Raw genomic sequence first — 23,298 nt, 5'->3', positions numbered from 1 at the left:
GGACCAAGAGGCTGTCCTGTTATATTGACACTCTGTTTCCCCCTTTAACACTGTGGGACCAAGAGGCTGTCCTGTTATATTGACACTCTGTTTCCCCCTTTAACACTGTGGGACCAAGAGGCTGTCCTGTTATATTGACACTCTGTTTCATGTCCCCTTTAACACTGTGGGACCAAGAGGCTGTCCTGTTATATTGACACTCTGTTTCCCCCTTTAACACTGTGGGACCAAGAGGCTGTCCTGTTATATTGACACTCTGTTTCCCCCTTTAACACTGTGGGACCAAGAGGCTGTCCTGTTATATTGGCACTCTGTTTCATGTCCCCTTTAACACTGTGGGACCAAGAGGCTGTCCTGTTATATTGACACTCTGTTTCATGTCCCCTTTAACACTGTGGGACCAAGAAGCTGTCCTGTTATATTGACACTCTGTTTCCCCCTTTAACACTGTGGGACCAAGAGGCTGTCCTGTTATATTGGCACTCTGTTTCCCCCTTTAACACTGTGGGACCAAGAGGCTGTCCTGTTATATTGACACTCTGTTTCCCCCTTTAACACTGTGGGACCAAGAGGCTGTCCTGTTATATTGACACTCTGTTTCCCCCTTTAACACTGTGGGACCAAGAGGCTGTCCTGTTATATTGACACTCTGTTTCCCCCTTTAACACTGTGGGACCAAGAGGCTGTCCTGTTATATTGGCACTCTGTTTCCCCCTTTAACACTGTGGGACCAAGAGGCTGTCCTGTTATATTGACACTCTGTTTCCCCCTTTAACACTGTGGGACCAAGAGGCTGTCCTGTTATATTGACACTCTGTTTCCCCCTTTAACACTGTGGGACCAAGAGGCTGTCCTGTTATATTGGCACTCTGTTTCATGTCCCCTTTAACACTGTGGGACCAAGAGGCTGTCCTGTTATATTGACACTCTGTTTCCCCCTTTAACACAGTGGGACCAAGAGGCTGTCCTGTTATATTTGTTTTCACAGAAACACTGTTGTTTTGATTACAACCTGAACACCTGCCTTACTGATACAGGCCCAAGACACAATGTGCTGCTAGAGTATTTACAAAAAGTCTCAGGTAAGAAGTGCTGATCTTGGACCAGCTCCCCACCGGTTCAGAAAATCATATTAATTATGAATTCTTTATGTATAAAAACAAAACTGATCCTATATCAGCAGTCGTACTCTGAGTGAATATACAGTAGGCCCTGGTGAATAGGGGTTAGTCATCAAGGGTCAGTCACTAGGCTAACAACAGACTGACTAACAGCCTTTTCCCCTCCAGGTGCAGGTCTGTAACTAAGCCTATAGTCCCTAGCCATAGGAGGACAATGGTCCCTCAGTGTCTCCAGTGTGTCACTGCATCCTTCTGCTCTGATGGCACCAGTCTTCCTGTGGGGTCCACTGACTCAGGTGATGGGACTCGTGATGTCAGGCTCTACCCTACCCATGCCCACGGCGTTCAGGCTCTACCCTACCCATGCCCACAACGTTCAGGTTCTACCCTACCCATGCCCACGACGTTCAGGTTCTACCCTACCCATGCCCACGACGTTCAGGCTCTACCCTACCTGTGTCCACGACGTTCAGGCTCTACCCTACCCGTGTCCACGACGTTCAGGCTCTACCCTACCCGTGCCCACAACGTTCAGGCTCTACCCTACCCATGTCCACAACGTTCAGGCTCTACCCTACCCATGCCCACGACGTTCAGGCTCTACCCTACCCGTGTCCACGACGTTCAGGCCCTATCCTACCCATGCCCACGATGTTCAGGCACTACTCTACCCTTGCTCACGACGTTCAGGCTCCACACTACCCATGTCCACGACGTTGGTGTAGTGGACAGTAAAAACAGTTTACTCACCTTTTGCGGAAAAATGCATTGAAAGTACAGGAAGTTTGACTTTTCTCACTGCGACCGGCGATCAGAGTTAACCCAACCTATTTTTTTTACCACTACCACTGCAGAAGGCGCAGGACAGACGGCGGGCGGGCAGACATGGGCATGTAGGTGTGTGCGTACGTGTCTCCCCCTCAGCCAATCAGCCTACATTATTCATGCTACAGTATCTGCTTTATGCAAATTTTACCAGTCCTGTTCCTGAAGCACTTCCTGGCTTGTCTCCCTATCATCTATTTGTCTAGACTCTCTGTGACCGAGCCCTGTTTATATGTCAGAAGTCAGCCAGTCATTGTCTGTTGTTTTCTCTTATCACAGTGGGCCACAGATGCAGTTATAATGGTAGAGGTTGTGTGCCTGAGGCAGGAAGCTGTTAAAATATCCTGGTCCTCCCACCACCTGAAAGGGAAGGGTGGACTTGTCTCTGTTTTCTGCTACTGTTAAGATTCATGATTTTACTGCTGTATGTTGACTTGTTGCAAACCAAAGGAAAAGAAAGGATGCTTTAAAGCATGCCTCTCTATAGGACGTGTACTTCAATGATAATGCTGCTCACCTAGTTTGAGCAACAGGCATTTGTTTGCTTGGGGGGCCTCATCTTAAATGAGTGGTTTTTATTTCATCCCCCGTATTGTTTAGTAGATTTGAAAGGTCGCTAGCTACAGGGTCTCCTTCCCATAACCCCAAGGGTCACCAGGTTATCAGGCAGGGCAGCGTCATTTACATGAGAGGAACATGCAAGACTAACTGATCTTATCCACACTGTGATCAAACGGCCACCGAACTGTTCCCTTGGGCGTACATGCACATACATATCCTACTATAGGTTAACGAGTAGTATAAGGGAAAGTCATAAATGTAGTCTCCTCAGTCTGTGTCTCCCCCCCAAAAATAAACCATAGAGTGCAACAGAAAGAAAGCCACAGGTCTGCATGTCATAACAGTCATCTTCTAACTAAAACCTACAGTAGCCAGACAAACAAAAGCAAAACAATGTGACACTGTTTACATGGCACTGTTTGGACAGAGGTGATTCATACCACTGTGTTCTGTGTGGAATGCTGCTTATTCCAGTGGATACCACGCTAGGCTATGCTACGCTAAGCTGTTCTAATGTAAACATAGCCTGGGTTACGCCATGCTAAGCTAGGGCTTCTCCTCCGAGGCTAGCCAAACTGCTGGGCAGGCAGACCATAATTGTCAGGCACACCTGTTGCTAGGGGATGGGTAAGTCCAAAGCCTCTGGCTTAGCAATCCATGTGCGTATTTAACCAGCCTAATTGTGCGCTTGCTGCTTCGACACAAAGAAAAGGAGATCCACAGTGTTACACAGTTGGGCCATGGATACAGACACACACACACAGGTGTAGAACTTAGTGTGAAATGCTTAGTTACAAGCCCTTAACCTTTCTAGGGTAGGTGAGACGCTAACGTCCCTCCAGGCCAACATCCGGTGATACTGCAGAGCGCTAACATTCTAAATACACAATTTTTTTATAGTGAACATTCTTGTAAATACATGTATTACATAATTTAAAAGACGAATGTCTTATTAATCCAGCCGCTGTGTCAGATTTCAAAAAGGCTTTACTGCGAAAGCAAACCATGCGATTTTCTGAGGACAGCTCCTCGCATACACAAGTATTACTAGCATTTTCCAACCAAGCATTAGCGTCACGAAAATCAGAAATAACAATAAAATAAATCACTTACCTTTGAAGATCTTCCTCTGGTGGCAATGCCAAGTGTCCTAACTACACAGTGAATGTTGGTTTTGTTTGATAAAATAAATTTTTATAGCCGAACACAAAACATTTGTAAACCGCTTGCGTTGTGATTTCCGTCTCACTCAACTTTGGACGAAGCGTTCGTGGTAATTACACACACTAAACAAATGTTTATCCAGTCATGGTTGGTTTCATTGCAATCCTCTGGTTGTTACTAACACAACCATACTTGATGGTTCTTTTCCTGGGACGTATTGACCGAAACAAACCGATTTTGAAGACCCCAATCAATGACCTCATTGCGCACCAATGGTAGGACCGCTCTATCGTTGATTGACTGTATTTTGGCCCAATGACCACTAATCATCTTGAAATCTTGCTTGGAAGATAGCCAATGAGCTGAGGTAAACGGCAATATGTAGTGGTTATACGTTCGAAGACCAGCCTTTGTCGTAAACGAGGTTCATTCACCATTGCAAATCCTACTTGACGGAGCCACGGGTGTTACGCATAGCAGTACATAGTCAATAGCATTTTCAGAAAGTTTATATATTTAAATTATGGCGAATAAATCAGGAAAAGCTAAATCAAAGTCTAGGTATACAGATTTAACCCAAATTATAGAGGAAATTGATAGAGAAAGCGAGACCGAGTTGCTTCAGCACCTTCTGTCCCCTCTACCTCTGTCCCTTCTGCTCCAGTGGTGTTCACCTGCCCAGACTCATCTCTGCAGGCATGAATGTGCCTCAGGGCAAAAAAGGCACAGTAGGGAGATGTCGTTGTGCCCTTTGTCACAGGAAATGCCCCATCACCTGCACCACCTGTTCAGGAAGCCTCTGCTTTACAGCAGAAAGAGACTGCTATGGGCCATGGCACCAGCAGCACAATATTGTGTAGAGGACTGAGGGTCTTCACAATATTGTAAATAGAAAATGTGTAAATAGTTACCCTTGTTATTTGTTTATGTTTAATTATTATTATTTATTTATTTTATTTGTAAATATTTTTTATATATATTTTTGGGGGTGGGGGGGGGGGTGTGTTAGAATAGCATTTATGTATTTTGTATATAGTTATTCCCTTCAAAATGTATCACTGTACCAATTCGACCACTTGGGTACATTTGGGTACATTTGTGTGGGACACCTGGGTGACGTCATGCTCAATGTCATGTAGCTCGCTCATTTTTGAAGTTATCTGTCTAAAACTTTGCTCAGCTATTGTTGCCATCTTATGTTCTTCATTCAAACCATCCCCAGCATCCTATCTGTATGTTTGGCTGTTCTTGGTCAAATCATCCCCAGCATCCTATCTGTATGTTTGGCTGTTCTTCATTCAAATCATCCCCAGCATCCTATCTGTATGTTTGTCTGTTCTTGGTCAAATCATCCCCAGCATCCTATCTGTATGTTTGGCTGTTCTTCATTCAAATCATCCCCAGCATCCTATCTGTATGTTTGGCTGTTCTTCATTCAAATCATCCCCAGCATCCTATCTGTATGTTTGGCTGTTCTTCATTCAAATCATCCCCAGCATCCTATATGTATGTTTGGCTGTTCTTCATTCAAATCATCCCCAGCATCCTATCTGTATGTTTGGCTGTTCTTCATTCAAATCATCCCCAGCATCCTATCTGTATGTTTGGCTGTTCTTCATTCAAATCATCCCCAGCATCCTATCTGTATGTTTGGCTGTTCTTCATTCAAATCATCCCCAGCATCCTATCTGTATGTTTGGCTGTTCTTGGTCAAATCATCCCCAGCATCCTATCTGTATGTTTGGCTGCTCTTGGTCAAATCATCCCCAGCATCCTATCTGTATGTTTGGCTGTTCTTGGTCAAATCATCCCCAGCATCCTATCTGTATGTTTGGCTGTTCTTCATTCAAATCATCCCCAGCATCCTATCTGTATGTTTGGCTGTTCTTCATTCAAATCATCCCCAGCATCCTATCTGTATGTTTGGCTGTTCTTGGTCAAATCATCCCCAGCATCCTATCTGTATGTTTGGCTGTTCTTGTTCATTTGAAAGATGATGCAGCAACAATAAAAAACAGAAAACGTATGTTCCTTGTATTTTCTTCTACCAGATCTATTGTGTGATATTCTCCTACATTCAATTCACATTTCCACAAAATTCAGAGTGTTTCCTTTCCAATGATACCAAGAAAATGCATATCCTTGCCGTGCGGTAGCAGAGAGCATAGTCTATAACTTGGGTGACTGGTGCCTTTGAACACTCTGACACGCCTAGTATATAGGTCCTGAATGGCAGAAAGCTAGGCCCCAGTAATGTACTGGGCCGAACGCACTGCCCTCTGTAGCGCCTTACGGTCAGATGCCGAGCAGTTGCCATGCCAGGCGGTGATGCAACCAGTCAGGATGCTCTCAATGGTGCAGCTGTAGAACTTTTTGAGTATCTGGGGACCCATGCCAAATGTTTTCAGTCTCCTGGGGGGCAAAATGTGTTGTTGTGCCCTCTTCTTGACTATCTTGGTATGTTTGGACCATGATAGTTAGTTGGTGATGTGGACACCAAGGAACTTGAAACTCTTGACCCGCTCCACTACAGTTTACACTTACAGTATTGTGTATTAGGTAAAAGGCTTCTGTAAACTAAAACACTAAATATAACATGTTTTATATTGCAGCACTTGCATTTAGTCTTTAATGTTCAGTCTTTTTAATAACTCTAAATTAGTCCATGGTGTCTGAAAATGGGATTTGAAAGACAAGATGGGCTGAGGCTGTCCAAGAGCGCATTACGTTTCCTTCTCTGGCCACACAGAGAGGGATATATCACCAACCCCCTCTCTGACTACCGGCGACTGTGGTTCTATTTCTATACAGCATAACCAGCAGCTTTTGTCACATACAGTGCCTTGCGAAAGTATTCGGCCCCCTTGAACTTTGCGACCTTTTGCCACATTTCAGGCTTCAAACATAAAGATATAAAACTGTATTTTTTTGTGAAGAATCAACAACAAGTGGGACACAATCATGAAGTGGAACGACATTTATTGGATATTTCAAACTTTTTTAACAAATCAAAAACTGAAAAATTGGGCTTGCAATTGGGCTTGCAGCCCCTTTACTTTCAGTGCAGCAAACTCTCTCCAGAAGTTCAGTGACCTAAATGACTAATGATGATAAATACAATCCACCTGTGTGTAATCAAGTCTCCGTATAAATGCACCTGCACTGTGATAGTCTCAGAGGTCCGTTAAAAGCGTAGAGAGCATCATGAAGAACAAGGAACACACCAGGCAGGTCCGAGATACTGTTGTGAAGAAGTTTAAAGCCGGATTTGGATACAAAAAGATTTCCCAAGCTTTAAACATCCCAAGGAGCACTGTGCAAGCGATAATATTGAAATGGAAGGAGTATCAGAACACTGCAAATCTACCAAGACCTGGCCGTCCCTCTAAACTTTCAGCTCATACAAGGAGAAGACTGATCAGAGATGCAGCCAAGAGGCCGATGATCACTCTGGATGAACTGCAGAGATCTACAGCTGAGGTGGGAGACTCTGTCCATAGGACAACAATCAGTCGTATATTGCACAAATCTGGCCTTTATGGAAGAGTGGCAAGAAGAAAGCCATTTTTTAAAGATATCCATAAAAAGTGTTGTTTAAAGTTTGCCACAAGCCACCTGGGAGACACACCAAACATGTGGAAGAAGGTGCTCTGGTCAGATGAAACCAAAATTGAACTTTTTGGCAACAATGCAAAACGTTATGTTTGGCGTAAAAGCAACACAGCTCATCACCCTGAACACACCATCCCCACTGTCAAACATGGTGGTGGCAGCATCAAGGTTTGGGCCTGCTTTTCTTCAGCAGGGACAGGGAAGATGGTTAAAATTGATGGGAAGATGGATGGAGCCAAATACAGGACCATTCTGGAAGAAAACCTGATGGAGTCTGCAAAAGACCTGAGACTGGGACGGAGATTTGTCTTCCAACAAGACAATGATCCAAAACATAAAGCAAAATCTACAATGGAATGGTTCAAAAATAAACATATCCAGGTGTTAGAATGGCCAAGTCAAAGTCCAGACCTGAATCCAATCAAGAATCTGTGGAAAGAACTGAAAACTGCTGTTCACAAATGCTCTCCATCCAACCTCACTGAGCTCGAGCTGTTTTGCAAGGAGGAATGGGAAAAAATTTCAATCTCTCGATGTACAAAACTGATAGAGACATACCCCAAGCGACTTACAGCTGTAATCGCAGCAAAAGGTGGCGCTACAAAGTATTAACTTAAGGGGGCTGAATAATTTTGCACACCCAATTTTTCAGTTTTTGATTTGTTAAAAAAGTTTGAAATTTCCAATAAATGTCGTTCCACTTCATGATTGTGTCCCACTTGTTGTTGATTCTTCACAAAAAAATACAGTTTTATATCTTTATGTTTGAAGCCTGAAATGTGGCAAAAGGTTGCAAAGTTCAAGGGGGCCGAATACTTTCGCAAGGCACTGTATAAAGCATGTGGCTTGTTGCGTTGTCACTTTTCTACACCAGTCCCCCTCTGCTCCACTGTGTGTAGTCTTTATTCCTCTGTGTTGTCACTTTTCTACACCAGTCCCCCTCTGCTCCACTGTGTGTAGTCTTTATTCCTCTGTGTTGTCACTTTTCTACACCAGTCCCCCTCTGCTCCACTGTGTGTAGTCTCTATTCCTCTGTGTTGTCACTTTTCTACACCAGTCCCCCTCTGCTCCACTGTGTGTAGTCTTTATTCCTCTGTGTTGTCACTTTTCTACACCAGTCCCCCTCTGCTCCACTGTGTGTAGTCTCTATTCCTCTGTGTTGTCACTTTTCTACACCAGTCCCCCTCTGCTCCACTGTGTGTAGTCTTTATTCCTCTGTGTTGTCACTTTTCTACACCAGTCCCCCTCTGCTCCGCTGTGTGTAGTCTCTATTCCTCTGTGTTGTCACTTTTCTACACCAGTCCCCCTCTGCTCCACTGTGTGTAGTCTCTATTCCTCTGTGTTGTCACGTTTCTACACCAGTCCTCCTCTGCTCCGCTGTGTGTAGTCTCTATTCCTCTGTGTTGTCACTTTTCTACACCAGTCCCCCTCTGCTCCACTGTGTGTAGTCTCTATTCCTCTGTGTTGTCACTTTTCTACACCAGTCCCCCTCTGCTCCGCTGTGTGTAGTCTTTATTCCTCTGTGTTGTCACTTTTCTACACCAGTCCCCCTCTGTTCCACTGTGTGTAGTCTCTATTCCTCTGTGTTGTCACTTTTCTACACCAGTCCCCCTCTGCTCCACTGTGTGTAGTCTCTATTCCTCTGTGTTGTCACTTTTCTACACCAGTCCCCCTCTGCTCCACTGTGTGTAGGCTCTATTCCTCTGTGTTGTCACTTTTCTACACCAGTCCCCCTCTGCTCCACTGTGTGTAGGCTCTATTCCTCTGTGTTGTCACTTTTCTACACCAGTCCCCCTCTGCTCCGCTGTGTGTAGTCTCTATTCCTCTGTGTTTGTCACTTTTCTACACCAGTCCCCCTCTGCTCCACTGTGTGTAGGCTCTATTTCTCTGTGTTGTCACTTTTCTACACCAGTCCCCCTCTGCACCGCTGTGTGTAGGCTCTATTCCTCTGTGTTGTCACTTTTCTACACCAGTCCCCCTCTGCTCCACTGTGTGTAGTCTTTATTCCTCTGTGTTGTTGTGGCATGGCTTTGTTGACTCTTTCAATAGGCATGCATGGGTAATAAAGAGGGAGATGAGCAACTCTCTGCTCTGCAGTTTGCACTGATTGAACCGACCGGAGCTGTTGTCCTGCCCCAGGCTCTATTTGATGTAAACATGAGGTAGGCTGTGAGGCTCCACTCTCATTTGATGTAATCAGGGTTAGTGTGCAGTGAGACGGCAGGGAGAGGGTACTTGGTGGTGGGAGAGAGGGGGAGATGTTTATTGTTCATTTTATATTGTTTATTTCACTTGTATTTATTTTCTATTTCACTTGCTTTGACATATGTTTCCCATGCCAATAAAGCGCTTTGAATTGAATTGAGAGAGAGCGAGCGAGAGAGAGAGAGGAAGGATGAGGAAAAGGGGAGAGAGGGGGGGGTGGTAAAGAGAAGGGGGAAATAGCCTTCAGCTTCAAGCAGAGGTAAGGGGAGAGACATGGGGGGAGGAAGAGAGGGATAGAAAAGGGGAAAGAGTCACTGAGCTTTGAGCAGACCTGCAGAACCATATACTGGCTGAGCATACAGTAGACGTTGCTCTGCTCTGCTCTGCTCTGGTGTGCGTGTGTGCGTGTGTGTGTGTGTGTGTGTGTGTGTGTTGACCTTGTTTAAACAAACGGCCAAGCGGCTCTCTGGGCCCTGGTGTGCTGGGTACACAGCAGGGCTGTGTGCGTGGGTGGGCCCTAAGCCGTGTCAGAGCAGAGACACCACTGAACGTCATGGCCCAGAAGCCGCCCATGACCTTGACCACCGTTGTTGCCGCTCCAACATATCTCTCTCTCTCTCTCTGTCTCTCACACACACACACGCACGCACGCGCACGCACGCACGCACTAAGATCTGTAGTTTACACCAGTGTGAGAATGCACTCATATACACACACTCATAGACACATGCACAGAGCCTTGCCATGGCAACACCAGAGAAACACAGGGAAACAACTTGGCAGAGGCATGCGCCTAAAGAACGTGGTGTATTACAGTAGAGAGGGAGGGAGAGGGTCGGAGCTGAAGGGGGTGTGGAGCGAGGGGAAAGGAGAGGGAGGGAGAGGGTCGGAGCTGAAGGGGGTCTGGAGTGAGGGGAGGAGGCAGGGAGGGTCGGAGCTGAAGGGGGTGTGGAGCGAGTGGAAAGGGGAGGGAGGGAGGGTCATAGCTGAAGGGGGTGAGGAGCGAGGGGAAAGGTGAGGGAGGTAGAGGGTCGGAGCTGAAGGGGGTGAGGAGCGAGGGGAAAGGAGAGGGAGGGAGAGGGTCGGAGCTGAAGGGGGTGAGGAGCGAGGGGAAAGGAGAGAGAGGGAGGGAGGGAGGGTCGGAGCTGAAGGGGGTGAGGAGCGAGGGGAGGAGGGAGGGAGGGAGGGTCGGAGCTGAAGGGGGTGTGGAGCGAGGGGAGGAGGGAGGGAGGGAGAGGGTCGGAGCTGAAGGGGGTGAGAGGGGAGGGAGGGGGAGGGAGGGTCGGAGCTGAAGGGGGTGAGGAGCGAGGGGAGGAGGGAGGGAGGGAGGGTCGGAGCTGAAGGGGGTGTGGAGCGAGGGGAGGAGGGAGGGAGGGAGAGGGTCGGAGCTGAAGGGGGTGAGAGGGGAGGGAGGGGGATAGAGGGTCGGAGCTGAAGGGGGTGAGGAGCGAGGGGAGAGGAGAGGGAGGGAGAGGGTCGGAGCTGAAGGGGGTGAGGAGCGAGGGGAAAGGAGAGGGAGGGAGAGGGTCGGAGCTGAAGAGGGTGAGGAGCGAGGGGAAAGGGGAGAGATGTAGAGGGTCGGAGCTGAAGGGGGTGTGGAGGAGAGGTGAGGAGCGAGGGAAAGGGGAGGGAGGTAGAGGGTCGGAGCTGAAGGGGGTGAGGAGCGAGGGGAGAGGAGAGGGAGGGAGAGGGTCGGAGCTGAAGAGGGTGAGGAGCGAGGTGAGGAGCGAGGGGAAAGGGGAGGGAGGTAGAGGGTCGGAGCTGAAAGGGGTGAGGAGGAGAGGTGAGGAGCGAGGGAAAGGGGAGGGAGGTAGAGGGTCGGAGCTGAAAGGGGTGAGGAGCGAGGGAAAGGGGAGGGAGGTAGAGGGTCGGAGCTGAAGGGGGTGAGGAGAAAGGGGAGGGTGGATTTAGGCATGGTGAAACATGCAGCTCTCACGGTGAAGTTTGGCGGGCTACGCTTCTGTTGGTGATACGGCGCCCAGCCCAGCCCAGCCCTAGCCCCAACCCAGCCCAGCCCTAGCCCCAACCCAGCCCAGCCCCAACCCAGCCCTAGCCCCAGCCCAGCCCCAGCCCAACCCAGCCCAACCCAGCCCAAGCCCTAGCCCCAGCCCTAGCCCCAGCCCAACCCAGCCCTAACCCCAGCCCCAACCCAGCCCAGCCCCAGCCCAGCCCAGCCCAGCCCTAGCCCCAGCCCAACCCAGCCCCACCCAACCCAGCCCAACCCAACCCAACCCAACCCAGCCCTAGCCCCAACCCAAACCAGCCCTAGCCCCAACCCAACCCAGCCCAACCCAACCCAGCCCCAACCCAACCCAACCCAGCCCCTATCCAATCCAACCCAGCCCAACCCAACCCAGGCCTAGCCCCAACCCAACCCAACCCAGCCCCAGCCCAGCCCCAGCCCCAGCCCAGCCCAACCATCCCTCAACACTTTTCAAAGGCTGTTTTAAATTTCTCCTTGTTGCATGTCACCCTCTTCTCCCTGGGCCCTCGGCCAGGCTGTTTTCTCTTTAATACTGGATCAGTGGAACAGATTCCACAGAACCAAAATAAGCCTCTCTTTATTTAGACCTGAATCTGTAATGGTATCCAGTAGTTTTATATTTAGGTAACCTAGCAGGCAGCCTATGCTTGTGTTCCAAATGGCATTCTAGTCCCTACATAGCTACCTGCTTTCAACCATTTCCCTGGTAAAAAGTAGTGCAATTACTGCACTATGTAGGGGATAGGGTGGCTTTTGGGACGCAGACATATATCCAGCAGCAGCAGTGCGGTGTGTGTCAGACATGTGACTGGTATTAATGTCAGCAGGTTTAATTTGACTACTGACTGACGTGATCCATCAGATCTTATTGACCAGCTGGTCCCAGAGGATTTGAGGAGGTTACGAAAGTGCAGAGACCACCCTCCTGTGGTATTTCACACCAACCATGGATTTGGTGGGGGATGTGAGGTGAGGAATGTGAAACAAGCAGGCAGAGGGTGCGTGTTTGTGTGTCTGTGTATGTGTGTGTGTGTGCATGTGTCTACTCTGCCTGTGTCTACGTGTGTGTGTGTGTGTGTGTGTGTCTACTCTGCCTGTGTCTACGTGTGTGTGTGTGTGTGTGTGTGTGTGTGTGCGTGTGCGTGTCTACTCTGCCTGTGTCTACATGTGTGTCTCCATGTGTCTACTCTGCCTGTGTGTGTGTATCTGCATGTGTCTAGTCTGCCTGTGTCTACGTGTGTGTGTGTCTGCGTGGGTCTACTCTGCCTGTGTCTACGTGTGTGTGTGTGTGTCTGCGTGTGTCTACTCTGCCTGCGTCTACGTGTGTGTGTGTCTGCGTGGGTCTACTCTGCCTGTGTCTACGTGTGTGTGTGTGTGTCTGCGTGTGTCTACTCTGCCTGTGTCTACATGTGTGTGTGTGTGTGTCTGCATGTGTCTACTCTGCCTGTGTGCGTGTGTGTGTGTGTGTGTGTGTCTGCGTGTGTACTCTGCCTGTGTCTATATGTGTGTGTGTGTGTGTGTGTCTGTGTGTGACTAGTCTGCCTGTGTCTACGTGCGTGTGTGTGTGTGTCTGCGTGTGTCTACTCTGCCTGTGTCTACATGTGTGTGTGTGTGTCTGCGTGTGTCTGTGTGCGTCTACTCTGCCTGTGTCTGTGTGTGTGTGTGTCTGCGTGTGTCTACTCTGCCTGTGTCTACGTGTGTGTGTGTGTGTGTCTGCGTGTGTCTACGTGTATGTGTGTGTGTGTGTGTCTGTGTGTGTCTACTCTGCCTGTGTCTACGTGTGTGTGTGTGTGTCTGCGTGTGTCTACTCTGCCTGTGTCTATGTGTGTGTGTGTGTGTGTGTCTGCGTGCGTCTACTCTGCCTGTGTCTATGTGTGTGTGTGTGTGTGTGTGTGTGTGTGTCTGCGTGTGTCTACTCTGCCTGTGTCTACGTGTGTGTGTGTCTGCGTGTGTCTACGTGTGTGTGTGTGTGTGTGTGTGTGTGTCTACTCTGCCTGTGTCTACGTGTGTGTGTGTGTGTGTGTGTGTCTGCGTGTGTACTCTGCCTGTGTCTACATGTGTGTGTGTGTGTGTGTGTGTGTCTGCGTGTGCCTAGTCTGCCTGTGTCTACGTGCGTGTGTGTGTGTGTGTCTGCGTGTGTCTACTCTGCTTGTGTCTACATGTGTGTGTGTGTCTGCGTGTATCTACTCTGCCTGTGTCTACGTGTGTGTGTGTGTGTGTCTGCGTGCGTCTACTCTGCCTGTGTCTATGTGTGTGTGTGTGTCTGCGTGTGTCTGCGTGTGTCTACTCTGCCTGTGTCTACGTGTGTGTGTGTGTGTCTGCGTGTGTCTACGTGTGTGTGTGTGTGTGTGTGTCTGCGTGTGTCTACTCTGCCTGTGTCTACGTGTGTGTGTGTGTGTGTGTGTGTGTCTGCGTGTGTCTACTCTGCCTGTGTCTATGTGTGTGTGTGTGTGTGTGTGTCTGCGTGTGTCTACTCTGCCTGTGCCTACGTGTGTGTGTCTGTATTTTTTGCTTATTTGCCCTCGCATGTGTTATGTTTACATAACACTTTACACATTACAGTATTTGGAAAGGTGTAGCCTTGCTATGATGTTGGGACTGAAAAACGGAAATTGCAAAGAAAATAGTTATTTTGGAAGTAGTTTTAAATGTCAGAGGTTGTTAAATTAGCCATCTCTGTCTTCTGTTTCTGTTCTGTTTAACCGTGTGGTGTTGACTCACTGGGAGTGCTGAAGCAGGGCTTTTTCTACTCTACAGTCAGGCCCTAATCAGTTTTACCTGACGTATTATTTCATTTGGAGCAGCCCACATCTGCTGAGTGTGTTTCATAACATGATGGCTCACTACCAGACCTGGGCCTCGTGTTATAGACTAGTGACTGAGAGAGGCCTTGGTGTAGTAGGTCTTTACAGAAACCTCTACTCCAGACCTGGGCCTTGTGTTATAGACTAGAGACTGAGAAAGGCCTTGGTGTAGTGGGTCTTTACAGAAACCTCTACTCCAGACCTGGGCCACGTGTTATAGACTAGAGACTGAGAGAGGCCTTGGTGTAGTAGGTCTTTACAGAAACCTCTACTCCAGACCTGGGCCTTGTGTTATAGACTAGAGACTGAGAAAGGCCTTGGTGTAGTGGGTCTTTACAGAAACCTCTACTCCAGACCTGGGCCACGTGTTATAGACTAGAGACTGAGAAAGGCCTTGGTGTAGTAGGTCTTTACAGAAACCTCTACTCCAGACCTGGGCCTCGTGTTATAGACTAGAGACTGAGAAAGGCCTTGGTGTAGTAGGTCTTTACAGAAACCTCTACTCCAGACCTGGGCCTCGTGTTATAGACTAGAGACTGAGAAAGGCCTTGGTGTAGTGGGTCTTTACAGAAACCTCTACTCCAGACCTGGGCCTCGTGTTATAGACTAGAGACTGAGAGAGGCCTTGGTGTAGTAGGTCTTTACGGAAACTTCTACTCCAAGATGAACTGCAGGTGTTCAAAGTATTTTATGTGAACAGAGTATTTTGTTTAGAGATGCGAAAAGTACCTCAGCATGAAACATGGTTTCACAAAAGAATAACAATACTTGATTTCTGACCACGTTTTGTGCTCTAGTGCTCGTCACGTCACTTCCTCTCTCTCTCTCTCTCTTTCACCCCCCCGTGCTCTCACAGTTTCACACCCACACAGAAACATAAAGTCGCTATATGCTGTCTGGAACACACATGGTGTGCTGTGAATAAACATTATAACGCCACACACTCACAGATTTACTCACTCAATCAGTCAGTCAGTACTCACTTCCATAGTCCGCTTGCCATATCTATACTAGTAATAACAGACTGTAAAGCACCTCATAAAGCCATGCCTAATAACTTTGAGCTTTTTGAAAGTAGACTTAAGGTTTTGTTTACGATCACAGGTAATTGTAATGATAATTATCACTAGTTAGCTAGACACATGCAGACACACACACACATTGATGTATTTCATGTTGATGGGGTTCTCTAGGGATTGAGGATGACCCCATAATAGGGGGGTATTATACAGGAAGTAATGTTGATCGTATAAACAACTTTCAGCACATCTAAATATATTCAATTGCCAAAATGAAGACAAGCTTTTTGGACATTTGGAGTTGCAGTCAGAGTCTGCACATCCATTGTCTCAGAGATTCGTTGCACTCTATTTCTTATGAGACTTTACCTTTCTGCTCGACTCACCTGGTACCCTACAAAGACTAACCTTGTAGGGACAATATTAATAGCACTATAACAGCTGTGTTCCTGTATTCAGGTAGGGTTAAATCAATGCCAGTTCTCCTATTTGCAGATCTAAGAGACCATTATAGTGCACCTCTCTTCCTCTGTTTAAAAGCTCTGATGGACTAATCCATTACTAGGCTGGACTGTTCACCAACCCTGTCCGCTCAGCTGGGTGCCAATGTGTTGTGGATGCAACAGGCCCTATCCCTGACTCTGGCCTTGTTTCGACGGGCGAAATGGCACCGCCTCTGAGGCTGATCGCCCCAAGTGTGTGTGTGTGTGTGTGTGTGTGTGTGTGTGTCACAGTGTAAGACAAGGATGTGACCTCGCACGCTTCGCCCCGGCCGTCCGAAAGCTTCTTAGCATAGTCAGGGAAGAGTCAGATTGTCTCCTAGGTATCAGCCTGTAGCACGCAGGTCCAACAGGAGCAGGCTTAGAGGGCACACACACTTCCAAGACATCCAGCTAGGAATGATTTCAGGGGACATTCCCTGTCACTTAGTTCTATCCTAAGCCTGTGTGTGCCCCTCTGCCAGGTGCTCTTTACTCCATTGTTCTAATGCATGCAATATCAAAATGCTTTGGTTTTTGTTCATTAAAGCAGTGGCTGCATTTGATTAGTAAGCACCCAGTACTTCAGCATGAACAATGCATTGCGGAACTGGAAATTCTAACTGAGACAAATTGTCCAGTACCACATCAACCTGAATTGGAAGTAGGCCTACTGCTCAGCTGTAATGTGTCTGCCGTGTGTTGAAAGGTTAAGAATCAAGAATGAAGTCCAAATGGAACAGAACAGGTCTAATCACCCATACTCTAAAGGTCTCCATGTGTTGCTGGTGCTTTCCTAGATGTGCCTGCCTGTATAAATAGGCGGAGCTGCAAAGCAGAGAGGAGAGTGACCTAACCTGGTTGAGTTGAGCCTGGCAGGGCTGCAGTGGGCAGCTGCTGGGCCTGCTTTTACATTTTTTTGCCATCTACCCTGAAGAGGAATTAACCAGCCAGACCAGACCAGCCGGGCCTTGTAACCTGTAACTAGGCCTATGAGGAGCCAGGTCATCATAAACCCTGCCCTCTTTCTCTCTCTCACACACACACACACACACACACACACACAGAGGTTAGAGGTCAGGGAGAGGGGGTAGGTTCGGGTTCACTGCGTTAACAAAGCCCCTGACCAGCATCGTCTTGCAAGACTGTGTGTCCCGGCTACCTCACCTCCCTACCCCTATTCAGAACACTGAGGCTTTATGCTCCTAGAACCCTGCTCCTGTCTTCAGCGTTATAGTAGTAGAGGTGTAGAGGTCTTTACCACCCTATATGATACCCAGGGGACTCGTCTTCTCTCAAAGACCACTAAACATAACACATCATTTCCACTGACTCTGTCTGACCCCAACAGGCCCCCATACCTCTATTCTGACCCCGCTGGGTCCCAGCTATGTGTTTTAGTCAGAGAGAAAATAGTCTGAAAATTCAATAAAAATCAATGGAGTGGCTGATAGGATCTCTCCCCCCTAAGTGAGCACACACCACCACAGTCAAGCTTTCAGTTGGAGCTGGAAAGGAAAAGGATGTTCAATAATTGGTTTCAGAGAAAGTAAATATTTTGAAACCTAGCGGCATGTGATTTTTGGTGGTTGGTGTTTTTCTCAGGTACACTTGTTTCCACCCAGACCATAATTTCACTGTTTTGGCTGCTGTTGGTCTGTGGACTGCATAATGACAACTCCCACCCTCAAACCCCCCTCCTTTCTTTTCTCTTTTTTTCTCCTTCCACACCTAACCTTTTTCTCTCTTTCCCCAAACGGTAACGCCGGTGTGTGACGCAGGGTGGGGAGCAGGGGTAACCCTCCAGCTGCAGTGGAGCCAGGGGTTGGATGTGGCTTGGCTGGGTTGGGGAGGTGGGTACGGGGGGGTGGTGGGTGGAAGTTGTGGTGGAGGGGGTGCCATCCTGCCGTCACGGCCTCTGCCAAGCACAACATTCCTAACAGTAGTGGGATTGTGTTGTCGGTGTTTTCTCTGTCCCTCTGAGGAGTGGATGGAGGGGAGGGCCTCTCACCTGCATGGCAGGCTGATGGCCATTTTGGCTCCTGAAAGAGCCAAGAAGGAGAGAGCAGCTGCACAGGCTGCCCAGGGCCCAGGCCAAGCTGGCACTGGCACCACAGCTGGATCAGGGTCATGGGCGTTGGTTGGCAATTTCACTGACAGGTTTAGTCTAGAACCCAAAACCGCAGCTTCACCAATAAAAGGTTATTTAAAAGGTGCACGATAGACCACACAGAATGAGTTGAAGATCATATTTTTCCAAGTTTGCTCTCCATTCAGTAAAGTTGTAGTCATTTTGTTTCCGGCACTGTGGTGCACCAAAGAATGTCTTTCAAGATTATTATTTTTCACTCCCTTTCCATTTCCATGTTCTTTCTCCTTTCTCTCTCGTGTTTTGAAAACGTGTCTCCTCGTTTTTTGCTTGGTCTTTTTGGGTAGCTCCGACCTGTTGGGGGTTTGTCTCGGAAAATACTGGGCTACGGTCTTAGATGGTGGTTCCTCTGCAGAAGGGATTTTGGAGGTAACTGTGCATATGCGGATTGTGATCCCTGTTAAAACAGAGAGTAGACAAAGGGGAAATTATGAGGGTCTTTAGTTAGAGGAAGAGAACGTGTTTGCGTGTGTGTGCCTGTGTGTGTGTGTGTGTGTGTGTGTGCCTGTGTGTGTGTGTGCGTGCGTGTGTGTGTGTGCCTGTGTATGTGTGTGTGCCTGTGTGTGTGCCTGTGTGTGTGTTGACCTGGTTGGAGGCCAAGTAGAGGGATCCAGATGAATCTCCAGAGATCCTGCCAGAAATTCCTGACTGACTGGGGTTTTCACTTAAATGTTTGAAGCTGACATTTAGGCTAGACTTCCTCCAGAAAAGAGAGAAGTGGGCATTGGGAAGTAAAGGAAATGTGCAGATTGTCCTGGAAGTGCGATGCTCATATGGACTCGATCTACATACTCATGTTTTTTTTGGGGGGAGTTTCTCCCCCCTTCCCTCCATATCTCTGCCTTGTCTCAGCTGATGGGCTACAACGAGAAGCCTGTCAACCTACAGATGTTCATCGGCACGGCAGACGACCGCTACCTCAGACCTCACGCCTTCTACCAGGTGCATCGGATCACTGGGAAAACGGTGGCCACCGCCAGCCAGGAGATCATCATTTCCAGCACCAAAGTTCTCGAGATTCCTCTGCTTCCCGAAAACAATATGTCTGCCAGGTGGGTGTCATGGTCGCTCAAGGATTACATTACTCAGTTGAATTATGAGTGCTACCTCCTAGCACAGAGGAAGACCTTGAAAGTGTAAAAAGAACAGTTTATGATCAAACAGGATCATAATATCCACAGACAGACAGACACATACATACATACATACACACGGTAAGGATTTTATTTGTCTTAATTCAAACCAACAGGAGGGTTAAGTTCAGCAGGAAAATATGAGAATTTCCCACCAAGCAGAATATGCTTTCAATACACTTTATTCCCTTATTTAGGGATCTACATTGACCAAAGTATATATTTAGGCTTTTATTTCAAAGGCTCTGGTTTTCCAAGATGTTTTATCTTAGATTTGGTGTTTCCCTCATAGCTGTAGCATTAATAAATCATTTTTACTGCATTACACTTTGTAATTTGACTCAGATAGATATGTTTTCACAATATGATGGCAAAGGTTTATTATGGAATTCATTCAGCCTTTCATTCAGCCTAATAAATTGCTTAATTGATACCCAATCGGGGGATGTTGCTTAGCTCCCCACCCTATCTCTCTTGCAGTATTGACTGTGCTGGCATCCTGAAGCTGCGGAACTCAGACATTGAGCTGCGGAAGGGGGAGACTGATATCGGGCGGAAGAACACGCGTGTGCGAGTGGTGTTTCGTGTTCACATTCCCCAGCCCAATGGGAAGGTTCTCTCTCTACAGGCTGCATCCATCCCCGTGGAGTGTTGTGAGTGTCCAGATCCTGTTCAGATGCACACACACACACACATACATACATACATACATACAGCCCTTTTCTCTCTCTTTACCGCCCCCCCCCCCCCCCCACTCATCTCTTTTCTCTGTCTCTCTCTCATATGTACATTGCTGCCTATGTAAACCCCTCTCCTCTCCTCTATCCTCCCAGCCCAGCGTTCGGCCCAGGAGCTTCCCCAGGTAGAGAAGGCCAGTCTGACCGGCTGTCTGGTCAGCGGGAGAGAGGAGATGGTCATCACAGGATCCAACTTCTTCCCCGAATCAAAGGTCATATTCCTGGAGAAGGGCCCTGGTAAGAGACTTGTACACACAGCGTCTCACACACAGGAGGGAGATCCTTAGGGACATCCTTGCTGAGGAATGTGATTGTTTTTCTTGATTATTTGTATTATATTGTATTTGACTTTATTTTGTAAATTGTGTATACAGTATGCAGGGCTCCCTTGTAAAAGGGATGTATGGTGTCTCCCATTTTAAAATAAAAGTCAAATAAAATATTGTTGACCCACAAGCTGACTCTTAATTCACATGGTCGAACCATCCAACGCATCAGGAGAGATTATTTTTAGTTTGTCCTCTTGCTACAATGGTTTTATATGAGATACAGTTGAAGTCGGAAGTTTACATACACTTAGGTTGGAGTCATTAAAACTTGTTTTCCAACCACTCCACAAATTTCTTGTCAACAAACTATAGTTTTGGCAAGTCTGTTAGGACATCTACTTTGTGCATGACACAAGTAATTTTTCCAACAATTGTTTACAGACAGATTATTTCACTTATAATTTGCTGTATCACAATTCCAGTGGGTCAGAAGTTTACATACATTAAGTTGACTGTGCCTTTAAACAGCCTGCTAAATTCCAGAAAATTATGTCATGGCTTTAGAAGCTTCTGATAGGCTAATTGATATAATTTGAGTCAATTGGAGGTGTACCTGTGGATGTATTTCAAGGCCTACCTTCAAACTCAGTGCCTCTTTGCTTGACATCATGGGCAAATAAAAATAAATCAGCAAAGACCTCAGAAAAATAATTGTAGACCTCCACAAGTATGGTTCATCCTTGGGAGCAATTTCCAAATGCCTGAAGGTACCACGTTCATCTGTACAAACAATAGTACCTAAGTATAAACACCATGGGACCATGCAGCTGTCATACCGCTCAAGAAGGAGACGTGTTTTGTATCCTAGAGATGAACGTACTTTGGTGTGGAATGTGCAAATCAATCCCAGAACAACAGCAAAGGACCTTGTGGAGGAAACGGGTACAAAAGTATCTATGTCCACAGTAAAATGAGTCCTATATCGACATAACCTGAAAGGCCCCTCAGCAAGCAAGAAGCCACTGCTCCAAAACCGCCACAAATAAGCCAGACTACGGTTTGCAACTGCACATGGGGACAAAGATTGTACTTTTTGGAGAAATGTCCTCTGGTCTGATGAAACAAAAATATAACTGTTTGGCCATAATGACCATCGTTATGTTTGAAGGAAAAGGGAGAGGCTTGCAAGCCAAAGAACACCATCCCAACCGTGAAGCATGGGGGTGGCAGCATCATGTTGTGGGGGTGCTTTGCTGCAGGAGGGACTGGTGCACTTCACCAAATAGATGGCGTCATGAGGGAGGAAAATTAGGTGGCTATATTGAAGCAACATCTCAAGACATCAGTCAGGAAGATAAAGCTTGGTCGCAAATGTGTTTTCCAAATGGACAATGATCCCAAGTATACTTCCAAAGGTGTGGCAAAATGGCTTAAGGACAACAAAGTCAAGGTATTGGAGTGGCCATCACAAAGCCCTGACCTCAATCCCATAGAAAATTTGTGGGCAGAACTGAAGAAGCGTATGCGAGCAAGGAGGCCTAGAATCCTGACTCAGTTACACCAGATCTGTCAGGAGGAATGGGCCAAAATTCACCCACCTTATTGTGGGAAGCTTGTGGAAGGCTACTCAAAATGTTTGACCCAAGTTAAACAATTTAAAAGCAATGCTACCAAATACTAATTGAGTGTATGTAAACTTCTGACCCACTGGGAATGTGATGAAAGAAATAAAAGCTGAAATAAATAATTTTCTCTACTATTATTCTGACATTTCACATTCTTTAAATAAAGTGGTGATCCTAACTGACCTAAGACACATCATTTTTACCAGGATTAAATGTCAGGAATTGTGAAAAACTGAGTTTAAATGTATTTGGCTAAGGTGTATGTAAACTTCCGACTCCAAGTGTATATAATACTGTTTGGTTTATCCAAATTAAACACCTTAGAATATCCACAGTAGCAAATACTCTGTAGTTTGGATCCAGTGAGTTGATCCAAGCTCTGGGTTGCTTTAGGTACTGTACTTCCAGCTTAACTAAAATCAAATCAAAATGCATTGGTCACATACACATGGTTAGCAGATGCTATTGCGAGTGTAGCGAAATGCTTGTGCTTCTAGTTCCGACCATGCAGTAATATCTAACAAGTAATCTATCAATTTCACAAGAACTACCTTATACACACACACACAAGTGTAAAGGAATGAATAAGAATATGTACATATAAATATATGGATGAGCGATGGCCAAACGGCATAGGCAAGATGCAGTAGATGGTATAGAGTACAGCATATACATATGAGATGAGTAATGTAGGGTATGTAAACATTATATAAAGTGGCATTGTTTAAAGTGACTAGTGATACATTTATTACATCCCTTTTTTAATTATTAAAGTGGCAAGAGATTTGAGTCAGTATGTTGGCAGCAGCCACTCAATGTTAGTGATTGCTGTTTAACAGTCTGGTGGCCTTGAGATAGAAGCTGTTATTCAGTCTCTCTGTCCCAGCTTTGATGCACCTGCACTGACCTCACCTTCTGGATGATAGTGGGGTGAACATGCAGTGGCTCAGGTGGTTGTTGTCCTTGATGATCGTTATGGCCTTCCTGTGACATCGGGTGGTGTAGGTGTCCTGGAGGGCAGGTAGTTTGCCCCCGGTGATGCGTTGTGCAGACCTCACTACCCTCTGAAGAGTCTTACGTTTGTGGGTGGAGCAGTTGCCGTACCAGGTGGTGATACAGCCTGACAGGATGCTCTCGACTGTGCATCTGTAAAAGTTTGTGTGTTTTTGGTGACAAGCCACATTTCTTCAGCCTCCTGAGGAGGCGCTGTTGCAACAACATAACCATTGTTGTGTAGAAAACAGCTGGAGTGTAAGGACCCTTCTCAACATCCTCTAGATAGAACGTCACCATCACCAATCACCTCTTTCAACACAGAGATCAAACAGGTTCCAATAACTGATTTACTGACTGCGGAGGAAGAGTCAGACCCAACTAGATAGAAACACCTGTAAAAAGAACAGTCCCATGCCTCCTACAGCCCTGGGGTGCGTTCCACACCATGCTGCTATCCCGCCCACTAGCACTGCTCTACTATTTAAGGCACATGTATTTTTCTGTCATCCATGGAATGTTACTACTGAGTTATGAGTTATAATACACACAAAGCTCAAGAGCAAGAGCCACTAAAAATGGATCTCAGTCTCTTTTTCTGATCTTATCTGTCCATCC

At 47.0% G+C, this 23,298-nt stretch overlaps 1 protein-coding gene across 3 annotated transcripts in view; it reads left to right on the top strand.

Annotated features, from left to right (window-relative positions):
* LOC110506757 (nuclear factor of activated T-cells, cytoplasmic 3-like) overlaps window positions 1-23,298 on the top strand; it is a 93,034-nt gene that overhangs the window by 42,333 nt on the left and 27,403 nt on the right. For 2 of the 3 annotated variants that reach the window (XM_036964592.1, XM_036964594.1), the window contains exons 4-6: window positions 18,776-18,975; window positions 19,513-19,709; window positions 19,890-20,030. In XM_036964592.1, coding sequence (XP_036820487.1) covers window positions 18,776-18,975; window positions 19,513-19,709; window positions 19,890-20,030 — 538 coding nt within the window. The remainder of the gene's footprint in view (window positions 1-18,775; window positions 18,976-19,512; window positions 19,710-19,889; window positions 20,031-23,298) is intronic. The other variant, XM_036964593.1, reaches the window with a different exon arrangement.

Source organism: Oncorhynchus mykiss, chromosome 26 (assembly GCF_013265735.2).
Source record: "Oncorhynchus mykiss isolate Arlee chromosome 26, USDA_OmykA_1.1, whole genome shotgun sequence".
NCBI lineage: Eukaryota > Metazoa > Chordata > Actinopteri > Salmoniformes > Salmonidae > Oncorhynchus > Oncorhynchus mykiss.
Note: the sequence above shows the minus strand (reverse complement) of the source record. Positions and strands in the feature narration are given on the sequence as shown.